Source organism: Tursiops truncatus, chromosome 1 (genome assembly GCF_011762595.2).
Source record: "Tursiops truncatus isolate mTurTru1 chromosome 1, mTurTru1.mat.Y, whole genome shotgun sequence".
NCBI lineage: Eukaryota > Metazoa > Chordata > Mammalia > Artiodactyla > Delphinidae > Tursiops > Tursiops truncatus.
The window spans coordinates 166,419,356-166,434,047 of NC_047034.1; the positions used below are offsets into that span (position 1 = coordinate 166,419,356).

Genomic DNA, 14,692 nt, shown 5'->3' on the forward strand with positions numbered 1-14,692 from the left:
TAGACACACAGGCTTGGGCGTCAGTAAGACTTGGAGTCAAACCCCAGCTTCTCCCCTTACACACTAACCTTGGGCTTTAAGTTTGTCCCAGCCCCCTAGCCTCAGTTTCATTATCTGTAAAATAAGGTCATAATACCCACCTCAGAGCTCCACTGTAAAGATTAAACAAACTATAATTAAGGCTAACACGTATGTGTAACCCTTACTAGGCACGAGGCACTCCTCTGTAATTTTCATATATTAAGTCATTTAATCCTCCCAACAGCCCTCTGAGGAAGGTGCCATCAGTATTCCCACTTTACAGATAAGGAAACTGAGAGTCACTGAAGTAACACAAAATGCACGTAACTGGACACCTAGTAAGCGAAATGGTGGCCCAGGATTTGAGGCCAGGCCGATGAGGCTCCCAGGACCTGCTAAATATTTATTGTAAAATATTGAATGCAGGCCTGGCCTGCAAGCACTCAGTAATTGTTGTCATTCTTAAGCCTCCCTCCCCATGGCCAGGGTAGCAACTGAACTTCAAGCTCAGCAGACATGGACTCAGGTATTTATTCCAGGGAGAGTTCCAAGAAACGATCTTCCTTCAGGCAGCTAAAGCAACAGCACCCCGACTTTACAGAGCAGGGCATAGACACCAGAAAGGTGGAGTGAGTGGGCCAGGGTCACACAGCAGGAAGCGGAGGCCATGGTGGGGAGGGGCTCAGGTGGATGGGAAGATGAGGAAGCCACTAAATACGCTGTCGGCCTCTGAACCCTGGTAAATGCGGCCCTTATTGGGGTCTTTTTCAATCCAGACCTGGTCTCCCTGCTGGAGCTGGAACACCGTACCCCCGGACACCACCTGGAAGAGTCCTTTGCTGTTGGCGTCACAGAAGCCCAAGGAACGCTGGACTTGGCCCCTCCCAAAGGACACGATAGACAGGCAGATGTCCCACTTGGACACCACCTGGAAGGTGAAGTAGTAGTAACCCGGCACAGAGCAGATGAACCGGCCCGAGTGGCTCTGGTATGGGCTCTCCTGGTTGGTGATGACCGTGTCAAAGATGACCACGTTGCCACCCATCGGAGGGTTCCGTCTCACGGCCGAGAAGGCCGGCTGCGGCTGGTTCTGGATGTTTCCTGGGTTGCCTTTGATGCCCTTCAACCCTGGGAGGCCAGGGGGCCCCAGGGGGCCGCTGGGCCCTGGGTAGCCCATTCTGCCAGGTTTTCCAGGGGGCCCAGGCTCTCCCTGGTCTCCTTTAAGGCCACGGACGCCTGTCTGGATCCCAGCGGCCCCTGTGGGGAGAAAGGCCAGATTGGGAGTGAGAGTCCCAATTGGTCTAGTGTCCTCCAGACCTCAGGGAGGTGGCTGGGACCCCGGACGGCTGTGGGATAGAGGATAGGGGGAGTGTCTGGGCCTTCAAGACATTGATTCTGACTGGCTGTGCGTGACCTTGGGCTCCTGTCTCAACCTCTCTGAGCCTCAGCTTCTTTATCTGTAAAATGGAGAGAAATGTGAACAGGCACTTGGGAGTGTCACGTTCCGGGAAAAGCAGTCCACTGGCTTCACCCTACTCCTGCCCACAGCCGTGCACTCCACACTCTCCCCAGGGCACTGACCTTGACTTCTTCAGATTCACGGACTACATGTAGGACGCCTGTGTGCAGACTGTTTGCAAATGCCTGTGCAGATCTTGGTGGTCTGCTATGGACTGGGAGGCTCAGGGCGATTACATGAGACTTTCCTTTCCTGCTCTGGTCGTGCCCTCCTCCCTTTCCCTTCACCCTTAGCCTTTTTTCTAGAACATGAGAGTTTCTGAAGCTTGAAGGGGCAGGGAAGGGGGAAGCAGGGACAGAGTTGTGGGGAAGCTGGAAGCAAAAAAGATAGTTGCCATGAATTGATCCCTCTCCATGTGCTAGGTGGGGTTATTTCTCCATTTTACAGATGAGGAAACTGAGTCTCAGAGAGGATCAGTAGGTCGCTCAAGGTCACACAGCAAGACAAGGGCTCCTGAGTCTAAAGCCAAGGGCATTAATCTTTCTGGTAACTGAACAAAGACCAAGGACTGAGCACAGCTTTGGGACCTTTCATATTCATTGCTTGCAGTGACCCACTGTCCAGAGGAGGAAGGTGAGGCCAAAGAAAGAGGACCTGGGCAGTAAAGGGGATACAGAGAGGCCACTGGGGCCTGTGGACATGGCTTTGGAAGAAGGCTAGGCCCCCCTCGGCCCCTGGGACCAAGTGCAGACTGCAGAGCCTTCATGTGTGTGGGCCCAGGTAGACTCCTGTTTCTCAGTGCCAACCCAAGCCTCCACCCTGGTGGCCAGGCGAAGCCCAGGGATGAGGGACTGGGGTTCAGAGGGAGGGCTTACCCTGCTCCCCTCGCTCCCCCTTGAGGCCTGGCCGTCCGGGTCGGCCGGGTATTCCTGCGGCCCCGTCCCTCCCATCCTGTGCTCGGCAAACGTCCTGGGTCACCGAAGAGGCCAGGGATATGGCCAGCACACCGATCACCAGCCAGCCCCAGGGGGCTTCCATGGTGTCACTGTGGAGACATGGGCAGGGCCTGGGCAGGCTGGACATCACACACTCATGCACACACAACACCCACACTTGAACCCCCAACCCCGCCCAATTCTATCTGTCTATATATATCATCTCCCCGACCATTGCACACACACCCCCTCGAGGGCCTTCAATGTCCACCCTCCATCCAGCTGCAGGGACCCCAAACATACACAAAGAACCACAAACTCACACAGATACACACATGCAACTGAACATACCCATATAGTTACACACTCAGACACACAAACACAGCTTTTCGCTCACGCACCTACGTAACAAAATAAGCAAACTCAAAAGTCCACCACACACTCCCGGACACACAAACTGACACCCAAACTGACGTGCCCCCCCCCCCACTCACCTGGACACACACAGTCATACACTCCTACAGGTGACTGAACAAATATTTATTGAGTGCCTGCTCCCTGTTTAATTTACACCCTCTCACCCAGAGGGCAGAGCTGTGCATACACACCAGAATTCACAAACACCTGACACACACATCTGCTCTCTCCTCCACACACTCGGCCCCTTTCAGCACCCACTGGAAGACAGAGGGCTGACTGGCGCTCTCTGCCATCCCTTCGTGGGACCCCTCTGCTGGACTCTGACACCCCCAGCCTTTTCCCAGCTTCTTGTGTTTTGTAGTGGGGAGCAGAACCCAGGAACTTTGGTTACAGCTCATGGGTCTGTCACTACCTCCCCCCTCCCCCAAGCCCCTGGAGTTAAGGTCCCCTCACTCACTCATTCTGGGTCCTAGATCAGGGTCCCCCCAGCCCCCCCACCCCGCAACACTGTCCTGGCATAGAACCAGCCAGCAGAGTTCTCCCTCCCTCCCTGCCCGGTCCAGCCTCCTGGGCCACACCTCCTGGTTCCCTGAACTTTACAGCTCCCTCCCTGTCAAGCGCTGGCCTCACCTGCGTCTGGTCGTCGATGCACTGGATACTCCCGTCCTTCGCCCAGGGACCCCTGTGGGACACCAAGCAGGGCGGTGCTGGCCTGTGGCCAACTTTCACATCCCTTCCCACTTCCCCTTCTCCTTCCCTGAAACTACCCCCAGTGTTGCCCTAGGGCCACAGGCCTGCAAGGGACATTTTGAGCAGACCTCAGCAAGACTGAGACATGGGACATCCTACCCCAGCCACAGATGGTGTGGGGACAGGGACAGCAAGGCGGGAGTCTGCCGGGGGGGCCATGGTAGGGATACTGGGTAGGGCTGTGAGACCCACGGAGGCCTAGAACATCAGGGCAGAAGGAACCTTTACAAAATCAGTAACTTGTAAGACTTTTGTGATTATGAAAGCAGCATGTATTCATTGCCAAAGCTTGGAAATACAGAAATACAGAAGAAGGAAGAACAGTGCAGTAGTAATGGGAAGCTCAGTAATCAGCTTCCTAGACCTGCCACTTCCTAGCTGCATGTCCTTGGAAAGATACTTAACCTCCTGGGGTCTCAGTTTGTTTGTTCGTAAATTGGAAACAACAGATTCTACCTTGTCGAATATTATAAAGTTTTAATGACATAATACATATACAAAACAGTGGACGCACGGTGACCACTTAATAATTAGCTTTTATCAACATTTAAAAATCAGTGACAAAACCCCATCTAGAGAATTGCTGTTAACATTTGGATGGATCATCTAGCCTTACTCACTCTCACTGACGGGGTGCTCACTACCTGTCAGCACAGCTCACTTTGTCATTGACACCTTGGACCTGGAGAATGTTTTTCTTTAGATTGAGTGATTCTGTCTCCTCCAGACTGGAGACCAATGTGTTCAGGCCTGGGCTGACCATGTCTTTCTGTTTCTTCCCATGACCATGTTTTTTGTCGTTGTTGTTATTTTGTTTTGCTTTCCAGAGGGAGGAGGAAAGGAAGAGGAGGAGGAGAAGAGGGAGGGCTGTTGCACCTGGGCAGGTGAAGACAGTCTAGGGCCAGGGTTTTCAAGCCTTTGGGACTCCTTTTTCATTTGCAATCTTGTGTGACATACAATATATATACAACAAATCTAGATGGGGATGCTCTGGTTTAAGGGTGGGGACCCAGAGCTCCTCCTGCCAGCCCCTCTACTGCTCCCCAGGATTCAGGGGCTTAGGGGAACTAGAATTTCTCTATGACCTTGGGCAAGCCACATCACTTTTCCAGACCTCAGTTTCTTTATCTGTAAAATGGGGATACAGTCCCCTCGGTGAGCTGCCGAGGGATTATATGAATATATGAGGAAGTTTATACTGTCAAACACCACATTAAAATAAATCATCATTATGAATAATATCTGTGTGACCTTGGGCAAGTTACCTAACCTCTCTGAGCCTCACTTTCTCAAGATGAGAGAGTGGTGGGAAGCAGAGAACGGCAGAGGCGGCATGAGGGAAAAACAAATACTGCGAAAGGCTTCTCAAAATATAGTTTTCAAAATATTAAATACACAATTCATATAGAAATACATAGTGAGCTCATGTGAATTTTCTTTGTAGCTTATAATGAAGGAACAAAGCTAGTGCAATGAAGGATATGAGAAAAAAATTTATATATACTTATATATGGTAAAAAAGATTTAGTAAAAACAAAACCAACAATAACCAAAAAACCAAGAATTCTGGAATATTCATAAGGTTGCTAAGTTATATACAAAACTGGTTAATGTTCTATAGGGCAATAAAACCTTAACGTTGGGGCTATCTTCTGTATTGAAAAGAAATCATTTGCCTCTCTACCAGACAAAAATAATTGGCAACTTATCAGTTTTGTACCAGCTAACAGCTATCTTTATAGAGCCTGGGCCCTAATCAATAGTAAATAATAAGTCAAGCAAAGTGACATTCCCCTGGAGTGTCAGATGATCCTTAGGAAGGCTTGTGAGACACTACTCGAATTTGACTTTGAAAGGACACCAGTTATCTATTTGCCTTATTTCCAAGTGTTGGATGATTTCACTTATCAGGCTGTTACAAGAGTCTAAACACTTCCCAAGAAATAAAAGACATCGATAGTAATAAGCATATCATTAGTGTGAAAAGTAATGGGTTGGCAATAGCCCTGTGAATGTCACAGCTGGGACACCTTCAATCAGAGGGATGGCGTTCTCTTCCTTTTCTCCAGAGCTCAGGCTCTTGGAGGGGAGGTAGGAGATATAGGGATGAGAGGAAACCCCTTGTCATGCTTGCGAGGATCCAGGCGCTCCATCCCACAGTATAGCCAAGGGTCTAAGGAATAACCAGAAAAATAATTTCTAAGTTACTCAAATTCCTTATGGTGGAGTCACATCTCACTCAAGGGCTGCGTTCCAAAATCAGCATATAAGGCAATAATTGCAAACGGTCAGTATTACCCTTGGAAGAAATTCTTAGGAAAGGGCCATGTTGGAGACTGTATTACCATTTCGGGATACTTCTATGCTGTCACTTTTAGCTTTGACATCAGAACAGATTTCTTGTTCTTTACTTGCATATCAGTTGGCTCATATATACTCCCTTTTTCAAAAAAAAAAAAAAAGAAAAAAAGAAATTCAATCTTTAAAGTTTAGAGTTGTACTCAGTGGTGAGGCATTTAGACCACGAGAGGCTCTGGATTTGAGGCAGACCCGGGGACTGCAGGAAAACGCTCCAGAATAGGCTCCTTGAGGGTCTGGAGCGACGGGCAGCATCCCTTACCTTATTTTCATTGGCATCATTAGCTCTTTCTCACTCTGAATTTTACTAGGCAAAATACAGATAGTCAGATGTGCATATAATGTAACTCTGAAGTTCTTGTATTCCTTTTTTTTAATGAAAAAACATTGAGGTATAATTTACATACGGTAAAATGCACACATCTTAAGTGCCCTGTTCAATGGCTTCTCATGTAAATGAAGATATCCTTTAGCGCCACCCAGATCAAAATACAGAACATTTCCATCACCCCAGCAAGTTTTCTCGTGCCCCTCGTCGTACAGTCAGCCCTCAGCGTCCTAGGGTTCTGCATCCACAGATTCCACCAACCGGGGATCAAAAATATTTGTAAAAAATTCCAGAGTTCCCAAAAAAAGGAAAACTTGAATTTGCCTTGCGCTGGCAACTATCATCTACATGGCATTTACCTTGTATTTACAACTATCTACATAGCATTTACGTTGTATTAGGTATTATAAGTAATCTAGAAAGGATGTATAGTATAGGGGAGGATGTGGGTAGGTTATATGCAAATACTTCTCCATTTTATAGAAGGGACTTGAACATCCTCGGATTTGGGTCTCCGAGGGGATACAGGGGTGTCCTGGAACCAATCCCCTGCCGATACTGAGGGACAACTGTACTCCCCCCTCCCCGCAATGTGACCAGCGTTTCGACTTCTCTCACCATGGGTTATTTCCGCCTGTTCTTGAACTTCACGTAAACAGGGTTGTTCAGTGTGTGTCTTTTGTGTCTGGCTCCTTTCATTTCACATGCTCGCGAGAGTCAGCTGTGTTACTGCTGAGTAGTACTCCATGGCATGCGTGCAGCGCACTTCCTGCAGCCCTTCTCCCGTTCGTGGATATTTTCGGTTATGATGAAGAGAGCTGCTGAGAACATTCTCGTACAATCCTCCTCCTTGTGCCACCCTGTGAACGGATGTGCTCAAATCCCTGTGGTACTGTTTGAACACCAAGAAGGGGACATGGAGTTGATGTGGATACTCCTTCCTCTCCCATCCACTGCCCCACACCTCCCTCTTGCACTCCCTCTCCCTCAAAAACACAAACCTCCTGGACCCTCTACCCTATCCGCTTGTTCTCCTTTTCCCAGCTCTTTATTATGGAGATTGTCTTCATCTTGGCTTTCTTGTGAAATCCTTCCCCTCCTCTGGGGCCTTCTGAATCTCTCCTTCCCTTCTCCTTCTCTCCACCCAAAAGATCAGGGTTTGTTTTTTGGGGGGTTGTTTGGGAATTGGGAAGGGAGTTGTCAGAAACTGCTACACGTTTTCAGGGCATGCTCTTTATTCTTTGCCTCTCTCGGCAGATAAAAGAGCTTTGGGGGATTGTTTTATGAAAAACGGAGGGCATTGTAGAACAAGAAATGATTTATTGTGGAGACGGAGGCAGCATGGGTTCAAATCCAGCATCTGCCTCCCTTTTGCTCTTGCACGAGAGAACTCCTGTGTCTGGGGAATGGCAGTGACCCCTCGGACTGGGACAAGGTTTCTGATCAGTGTGGCTTGAACCTGGCATGTGGCAGGCACTTAGCAAAATTCCCACCTGCTGCTCAGGGGGCCATGCACGGAGACCAGTTGAGAAGTTTGCGGGAAAAATGTAGAAAGAAGACCAAACACAGCACAAATGATTTTGTGGGAAGAGTAAGAAGACAAACTCCCCTAACAGCTGGCCACAGCTGGAGACCAGCATCCTGGCTGCCCAGGAGGAAGCAGCCAAGCCTGCAAGGGGCCAGGTGGAGCCGCTCTGGGAGAAGTTCCCAACGTGTAGATCACAGATCGCGGGTCGAACTGGAAAGGCGCTAATGGAAGCCATCAGGCATGCAGGCAGATGAGATGTAAAAAGATTAAGAGGATTAGGAGGGAGTTTGGAAAACAGACAGTGCAGGCTGTGAGAGCCAGCAAGGAGGACAGGCCTCTGCCTGGTGGGGGATGGACCCCGGGTCCCGAGGGCTGCCTGGACTCCACAGCCAGGAAATGCGGCACCAGGAAGGCCTGGATAATTCGAGCGTCAAAGGAGCTCACATAGATGCAAGGGGGAAGCCCCACCCTACCCCCACCTTTAAATCCCCCGCCACCCTTCTTCCCCCCATCCTCCTCCACCAGCGCCCCCAACTTGCCGTGCAGAAATGACCTCCCTCATTTGCCCATCGCTTGGCCTGCAGTTCCACTTTTACTCATTCTTTCCGTGGGGTAAGCTTTGCCTTCTCTGGGATGTTTTACAATTAAAGTTGTCTTAGTGCATTTGCAAGACGTTCATGGGCTCTACTTAGTGAGCCCTACTGCCAGGCTGAGTACTGGTGCTTAATACACTATCTAAAAATGTCATCATCACAACCCCAGGGAGGTAGTACTATGACAAGCCATTTTTACAGATGAGGATCAGAGAGGGTAAACAGTCCCCACAGGTCACACAGCCAGTAAGTGGTAATGTCATTTCCACCACAGCGGGTACCTTTCCGAAGATGTTCACTGGCAGCCTGCAGATCGGGGGTCTAAAACAGGAACTCTGAAAGGGAGAGAGGAATGGAGGAGATAAAAGTATTGGGTATGGGGACTCTGAAGGCAAGATTTGCCAGCTTCACAAGTTTACCTCCCCTGTGCCAAGCATTTTACATATATCATCTCACTTAATTTACACAGCATCCTTACAGGGTAGTATTTTGGTTCATTTTTAAAGAGGAAGAAACTAAGGCTCAGGTAAAGTGACTTGCTCATGGGTCTAGAGCCGCCAGATTTAACAAATAAAAATCCAGGATGCCCAGTTCAATTTGAATCTTAGATAAACAACACTATGCATAGGATATACTTATACTAAAAACATTATTCATCCTGTATTTTATCTGGCAGCCTTACAGAGGTCACACAGCCTGTGGGTGACCATTCTCCCCACTCTTCCTGGCTCACTGGGAAGCCTATCTTGGTAGGAAAATGTGGGCTGAAGGGGATACTTGTCTCTGCCTCCCAGGGGAAAGGGGAATAGGTGCCTTCATCTCCGTCTGGGGGCCAAGATCACTGCTCTTGTGGGCGAGCCAAGACCCCCAGCCAGGTTCTCCCACTGTGACCCCCCATATCATTGCCAACTCTCTCCCTGCCCCAGACTTTCATCAGGAGAGGCCACTATGGGCGGAGGCAGGGGACTTGGGTTCTACTCCCAGCTCTGCAGGGTGTCCATGGGCAGATCACCCCTCCGGGCCTCAGTCTCCCTATTTGTAAAAAAGAGGGAGGAGTTGAACCAAAGCAGTAGTTCCCCGGGTGAGGGTCACCCGGGGGAGCTGGGCAAGGATACCGTTGCCTGAGCTGCATCCCTACGTACCGCTTTAGAATCTGTGAGGTGGGGCTTCTGCCGTTTTCATAGGCGCCCTGAGCGAGCTGAGGCAGGCAGCCCAGCATCTTTCTGGAGCTCTGACAGCACCTGAGGGGCTCTCCAATCTTGTCAGGTGGGCTGGCCCTGCCTTTTTTATCAGACAAGTGGGGAGCAGGTGCTGAAGTGCCTAGAAATGCCTTGATGAAGTAGGAGAAGTGGGGGAAAGGCCAGGTTTGTTGGGCTGGGTGGGGGTGGCAGGGAGGGAAGGTCACTAAATCTATCTCCCTGGGACTGAGACCATTTCCATCCTGGGAATTCAGAAATATTTCTTACATCCGAGTAGAAATTTATGTTTTACACAGCCCCTGCCTGCCTCACGTGATTCCCCGCCAGGGGACTGGTGAGACTACTGTTGTCAGTCCCGGTGAACTGATGGGAAGACCGAGGCTCAGAGAGGGCAATCCGTTTCCGGTGTTACACAGCAGAGCTGGTCCAGTCTCCTGTCTCTGGGGCCGGGACTCTGCCGCCAGCCCCACCCTAAGGTGGTCCTGGAAGAAGCTGCTTTCTTCAGTGTGACGTTCTGAGCCTCCGCCTCTGTCCTGCCAGCCACTCACAGCGGGCAATTGTCCTACACTTCCCTACCTCAGGTCCAGTCTCCTTTCTCCTTTCCCTGAACGGGGGCAAGCCCAGGGGCAGAGCCGGGATTTGGGCGCAGCTCTGCGGTGATCAGCTCCTACTCATTTTTCCACCCACAGGGCGGCTTCGGAATTTGGGCTAATGACAGCTGCTTCAGCCTGTTTCCTCCCCCTCTTCCCAGCCCTCTGCTGATTACAAATAAACACCAGTCTACCCGGGAGAGTAATTAACTCTCCAACGTGGGGAGAACTAATCAGCCTGGAGTTTGCTGCAGGTGGGAAAAATGAAGGCTTTTCCTAAGTATATGCAAATGACACCCCTAGTATGCAAACCACCCTCTCAGGCTCCCAGGAAAGGCTGTCAGAGCTGCCGGCACCGGCTGCTGAGAAGGGAGAGGCTCTGGGAAACGGTGGCCCCAGCTGCAGGGGTCCTGGGCCGTCAAGTTTAGGGAGGTTGGAAGGGTCAGCGTAGGAGTAGGGGGCTCACCTTCGGGGCTCCCCCGCACACCTGCCGTCCTTGTGTCTAGAGCTCTGTGGGAAGGCAGAGGGAGAAATAGGCTCAGGGCTCAGAGAGAGCTGGCTTTGAATCACAGCACTGGTCCTTGCTTATGTGACCCTGGTCAAGTCACTCCCACCTTCCTGGGCCTCCGTTTTCTCATTGAAAGATGGGGATACAAAGACACACTTTTCAGGCTTGTACTGAGAGTTGGACAGCACACAAAGTGTCTAACATGGCCCGGCATTTCAGCGTTCAGTAAATGGAAACTCTTACCAGAAAGCATCAAAATATGCCCGTGGCGTCCCTGTGGGCCACGGACTCCTGAGTCAAGGCTCCGCCCCCTTGGGGGCTCATCCTCTCCCAGTCTGCCTTTCAGGGCTGCGGTCAGTCTTGTGACATGTGACTTGAAAGGCTTCAGGAATGGCCCTTCTATTCCCAGGTATGTTATTTCTCCTGCCTTGCCTGTAATTCTGGACCAGGACTAGGGTAAAGAGTGTAAGACTCCCAGGGAGGAAAATTTAAGGAGGCGTTCACTCAGGACCCTGTGAGTGCAGAACTGATACTGAGAGTGAACACCTCCTTAAAATGCATGCCCTGGGCACCTCACTCACCTCATCCTGGTCCGGGCTTTGCTGCAAGCCCACATTTGTCAAATCATCTCTCAGAGTTAAGCGTTGTCCTTTAAAGTGCAGGGATGGGAGAGGGGAGCAGGGAGAGGGGCACGAGGAAATTTTTTGGGTGATGGAAATATTTTATATCTACGCTGGGGTATCAGGTACACGGGTGTACACATTTGTCAAAACTTACCAAATGGTACATTTGCGTGTATTTTACTGTATATATATTTTACTTCTGTAAAACATAATTTTAAAATAAATAAAATGTAGGTGTCTTCTGGGAGACATCACACATTAATGTATAATGATGACGATGACCAAGGTGGTCATCCAGCCTCTGCTTGTATACCTCCGGTGACAGGGAGCTCACTACCAATGGAGCCAGGACATCACTTGTTTGGCAGTGGAACTAGGATTTGAAGCCAGATCTGACTCCAGAGCCCAAAGCCTTAGCCTCTACTCTACTGACTGTCCCAGGACTGTCTGTGCTCAGGAATCATCATGAGGGTTAAGTGAGGTGCGATATGTGAAATGTTTGTCACATATTGTGAGATATTAAGAGCTTCTGCACATCTGGAGACACAGGGGGATTGCACTTCCCCACCTCATCCTAGCAGTTAGGCGGGGTCTGGGACCAGTTCTGTGCAATGACATGTGAGCATAAGTGACATTGCTGGTGCAAATCCTCTAACACACTCTTGTTCTGCTGCTGCTGTTGTGGAGTCCTCATGTTGCGATGGTTAGAGCCACAGAATCCGAGTGGCCTGGCTCGCTGAGTGTCTGCATGGAGGACAACTGCCCTGCAGAGTCATCTGGACCACAACAGGCTTTGCAGGAGCGATGGGTAAATCTTGGTGGTGTCAAACCACTGAGGTATGGGTTGTTTCTACAGCGTAACTTCCTTCTCCTGAGCCATACAGCACAGGATGGGCCTGACACAGAATGATAATGACGTTGATATTGTTGCTGGCCTCATAGTCTGAACCACCCTCCTCCTCTTCATTTTCAGGCTGTCGTTGTCATTGACAACACCCTCAAAGAACCCTTCAGGCTGCACCCTCCCCAGCTGATCCCCGTTGAGCTCCAGGGTCCTGTCCTCAGCCTGAGCTCTCCAGCACTGCCCAGACTTTCATCAGTTCTGTGTTGTCTAGGCTGGGCTCCCAGGATTCTAATATGAAAAATACCCAGATTCACCTTTGGAGAGCTTAAATTCTGCAGCAGGGAGGCAGATACGGAAATAACTCCCAAAGTGGAAGGCTTATCGGGTGCCAGACAGTGTAGAAACCCGAGGTGGGAGCTCCCAGTTGGTAAGACAAGAGTTACCCCAGTGCAGGAATCTTGGGAGACTTCTTGGAGGAGGAGGAAGAAGGTGGCCACAGCAACTCCCCTCTGGGTACTCATAGGCTCTCATCATGACTCAAGTCTGAGTCCCAGTTCCTTTACTTCCCACTGCGTAATGCAGAGCAGGCATCTTCCCTCCTAAAGTCTTGGTTGTCTCATCTGTAAAATGGCGACTATAAAAATACATCTTTATAGAGCTGTTCTGAGAATTGAACAAGTTAATATGTGTAAAGAGCTTTACTCAGTGCCTGGCATGTGGTAATTGCTCGATGAAGAGCTGTTTTATGACCACATTTGACCTTTGCAACAACCCTGCAAGAGAATAGAAATAACTAGTATTGTCTCTGTTTCGCAGACGAGAAAAATGAAGCTCAGAAAGGACAAGTGACTTGCCTAAAAACACACAGCTAAGAAGCGGCTGAGCGTGGACTGGGAGCTGTGTCTGCCTTTCACCAGAGCCCGTTTGGTGTTAGGATTTGTGTCCTCACTGCTTCTTCTGACTTGACTGCTCTTTCCATGCCTGGCCTTTGAGATTCCACTCTTTTTTTTCTAATTGGGGCAAAATATACATAACAAGAATTTTTACCATTGTAACCATTTTAAAGTGTGCAGTTCAGTGGCATTAAATACATTTACCTTGTTGTGCAGCCGTCACCACCATCCATGTCCAGAGCTCTTTTCATCTTCCCAAAGTGAAACTCTGTTCACATTAAACAACAACTCTCCGTTCCTCCTCCCTCCAGCCCTTGGCAATCATGTTCTTTTTCCTGGCTCTGTGAATCTGACTACTCTGTGTACCTCACATAAGTGGCATCATACAGTGTTTATTCTTTCAGGACTGGCCTATTTCACTTAGCAGAATGTCCTCAAAGTTCCTCTGTGTTGTAGCATGTGTCAAAATTTCCCTCCTTTTGAAAGCTGAATAATATTTCATTGTATGTATTGTCCACATTTTATTTGTTACTATCTATTCATCTATTGATGGAACTTGGGTTGCTTCCATCTTCTGGTTATAGTGTGATTAATGCTGCCTTGAACATGGATGTACAAATATCTATTAGAGTCCCTGCTTTCATGAGACCCTACTATTGCCACCATCTTGGGGGGCCATTCCAAGGTCTTTGCCAGGAGCCCCAGTTCTCAATGATCCAGGAACCAGACCCCTACCCAGCTCACGGCCCACTGGCCATTCTGCTACCTGTTCAGCTCCATGCCTTTGCCGTCACAGTTCCCCTCCACCTGGCATGCCCTGCTGTACCATCTCCATAGTCCAAATCCACATGTTCCCCAAGGCTCATCTTGAATGCACCCCGAATCCAGGAAGCCATCTCTACCCTCCAGGGTTCTCTCCTGCCCCTATAGTGCCCAACCCTCCATCTGTCCCTTGCTTAAGTCTCTGATTACTTTAAACCTTAGATTACTATTATCTGTGCCTGGTGCCTCACCGACACCCTCCCTTTCATGATAGGGAATTTCCTTCAGAATATTGTTGAGATAATCTCCCTTTGAAGAAAAGCAAAAATGAGAGTCCTCCTCCCGCCCCCCCAGAATGTGTCCAGCTTGGGTGACCAAAGACTGTTTGGTTTAAAGCACTAGAGGGATGAATTAGAGGTAACGTGGCTTCCTGAGTCTTGTCACGCTCTGACTTTTCAAGCTGGAAGAGGCAGCAGAGTCAGTAACTAAATACTGCTTTTCTGAGTGGGTCTTAGAACCGAACAAGCCCTGGGGGGGCAAAGATAGGAAGCCCCCTGGAAACCAGACCCAGCTTGAAGGCTGTAGTGAAGGGAGGTGGGTGGGGAGGGATCATAGCAAGAGGGCTGAGCTCCGTGGCCTCTTCTTGCTCTACTGGTTGGGGATTTGAGACCTGGCCTGGCGCAGAAGCTTCTCCATGAGAACACACAATTGAAGATGGGAGCCCAGGCATAACCAAGTTCCACCCACAAGAGACTGTGGACCATGTCCTCCTCAAGAGAGAAAATGGGGGAAGGCAGGGGTGGGGGACAGGGGCCATGGACTCCCCCATTTTCCCTGGCGCAGGCCCTGAATTCCAGGTAAGAGGGCTTTTGTCCATTCTG

At 49.7% G+C, this 14,692-nt stretch overlaps 1 protein-coding gene across 2 annotated transcripts; it reads right to left on the reverse strand.

Moving 5' to 3' along the window:
• Positions 1 to 534: 534 nt before the first annotated feature.
• Positions 535 to 3,592, reverse strand: C1QA (complement C1q A chain). Of its 2 annotated transcripts, XM_004315635.4 has the most exons (3): positions 3,466 to 3,592; positions 2,356 to 2,525; positions 535 to 1,278 (listed from the first exon to the last, which is right to left on the reverse strand). In XM_004315635.4, exons 2-3 carry the CDS (start codon positions 2,516 to 2,518, stop codon positions 704 to 706), a joined length of 738 nt encoding a protein of 245 aa, XP_004315683.1. In that variant the 5' UTR covers positions 2,519 to 2,525; positions 3,466 to 3,592; the 3' UTR covers positions 535 to 703. The 2 variants fall into 2 exon arrangements, with proteins under 2 accessions (XP_004315683.1, XP_073647727.1); XM_073791626.1 differs by lacking the exon at positions 3,466 to 3,592 and having other exon boundaries at positions 2,356 to 2,544.
• Positions 3,593 to 14,692: the final 11,100 nt, after the last annotated feature.